This window comes from Ceratina calcarata, unplaced genomic scaffold (genome assembly GCF_001652005.2).
Source record: "Ceratina calcarata isolate Rehan_Ccalc_2016 unplaced genomic scaffold, ASM165200v1 scaffold144, whole genome shotgun sequence".
Lineage (NCBI taxonomy): Eukaryota > Metazoa > Arthropoda > Insecta > Hymenoptera > Apidae > Ceratina > Ceratina calcarata.
Genome location: NW_017135553.1, coordinates 1 through 1,493, shown reverse-complemented (window position 1 = coordinate 1,493; position 1,493 = coordinate 1). Strand labels below are relative to the sequence as shown.

The 1,493-nt window shown below is 34.9% G+C and overlaps 1 protein-coding gene across 1 annotated transcript; it reads left to right on the top strand.

Moving 5' to 3' along the window:
* The first annotated feature begins 264 nt into the window (after positions 1 to 264).
* Positions 265 to 1,437, top strand: LOC108630807 (N-acetyltransferase family 8 member 3). The gene is made up of 2 exons (XM_018034318.2): positions 265 to 747; positions 820 to 1,437. Exons 1-2 carry the CDS (start codon positions 449 to 451, stop codon positions 1,328 to 1,330), a joined length of 810 nt encoding a protein of 269 aa, XP_017889807.1. The 5' UTR covers positions 265 to 448; the 3' UTR covers positions 1,331 to 1,437.
* Positions 1,438 to 1,493: the final 56 nt, after the last annotated feature.

Here is a 1,493-nt window from a genome sequence, read left to right as displayed (position 1 = left end):
GTATCGAAAGCTGTATAATACATTCGCTATATTATTTCTGTCGCACAATTGTCTGTGATCTTATAAATAATAGGACATGGATCGTTCTTATATATGTATATCCGCCGGGGGTTATAATTCTTAAAGGAAGGACTCTTTGTATTTATATCTGAAAATAGTACGTTCTCCTTTGAATAAGTATTCTAGTTTTAACTCTGAGGTTATCAAGGGTTATTTGAAGGGACGAACTTCAAATTCAAATACGTATGCAAATGCGATCCTGCGCTTGCCGACCGCCAATGCAGTGGTGCTCTTTCTAAAATCTCTCACATTGTACTCTACCGTAACCATAACCTGACCTACACTTGGGTTCCTTGGGTTGGCTTGTTTGTTTTGTTTACATTTAATTTCTATCTAGTTAGTTATGTACATATTTTATAAAGTGAAGTAGATAGATATATTTGGAAAGATGAGCCATATTATAGTAATAAGAAGCTATAAGCCGGGTGATGAAATTAATTGTAAGGAGTTAATAAAGGCAGGTGTAATGTCTTCCTTAAATTCAACGTATTTCGGGATTGTACTTAAAGAATTGACATTCCAAATGATGATATTATTCGCCGCTATAATGTTCATTTTCTTTGGATTACCCCTGACTGTTTGTCTGTTGGTCGTCCCTCTCGTTATTTGTCTCGTGTACGTTGCAACTTACATAGGTTTCACTGCGAAAGCTATGGAAGTTAATGAAGAAGTTTCTAACATACCAAGGTAAAAAGTGCAATGAAATATCTCAAATAGAAATGAATAGTAATATAAGAACTTCTTCAATTATTGTGACAGGATTTATATGTCCAATGCATTCTCATGCTTTTGGGTCGCCGAGGCGTTTGAACCTTACATAATGACACACCATCCAAAGACTGTTCACTACACTGTGATGACTGAACAACAATTCCGTGACTCGAACATTGACATTTCCTCTCAGGTTAAGAGGATAGTAGGAACTATTGCCTTGTGTAAAAGTTATAGATTAGACAAAGGTGCGTGGCTGAAAAGGCTATATGTGCATGAGCAATATAGGAGGAAGGGAGTAGCTTCGTGCCTTATAAATGTGGCTGTGCAATTTGCTGTTGATCAAGGATACAGCTGTGCTAATATTGTTGCGTCAGAGTATACAGAAGGTGGAAGAGAACTGTGCCTTAAGAAAGGTTTCGAATTGCAACAAATGTATCATAAACCTATAATGGGTTCACTCGTGACCATATTAATGTATGAATTGTCATACCAAATTAAGCCTGGCGAAGATGATTACATGCCTGTTGCTTATTGTAGATCTATGCTTAATAAGTAAAAGCTAAGTCCAAATTTCTTGAATTTGAGGTCTTCCAAATGAAAGTGCATTTAGAATACAATTTTATTATCCAACATAACTTTAATCATATCTGTATAAAATATGTATTATAGATAAAATAGTACCTATAGTATTACAGATATTAAGATATATTAAATATGTA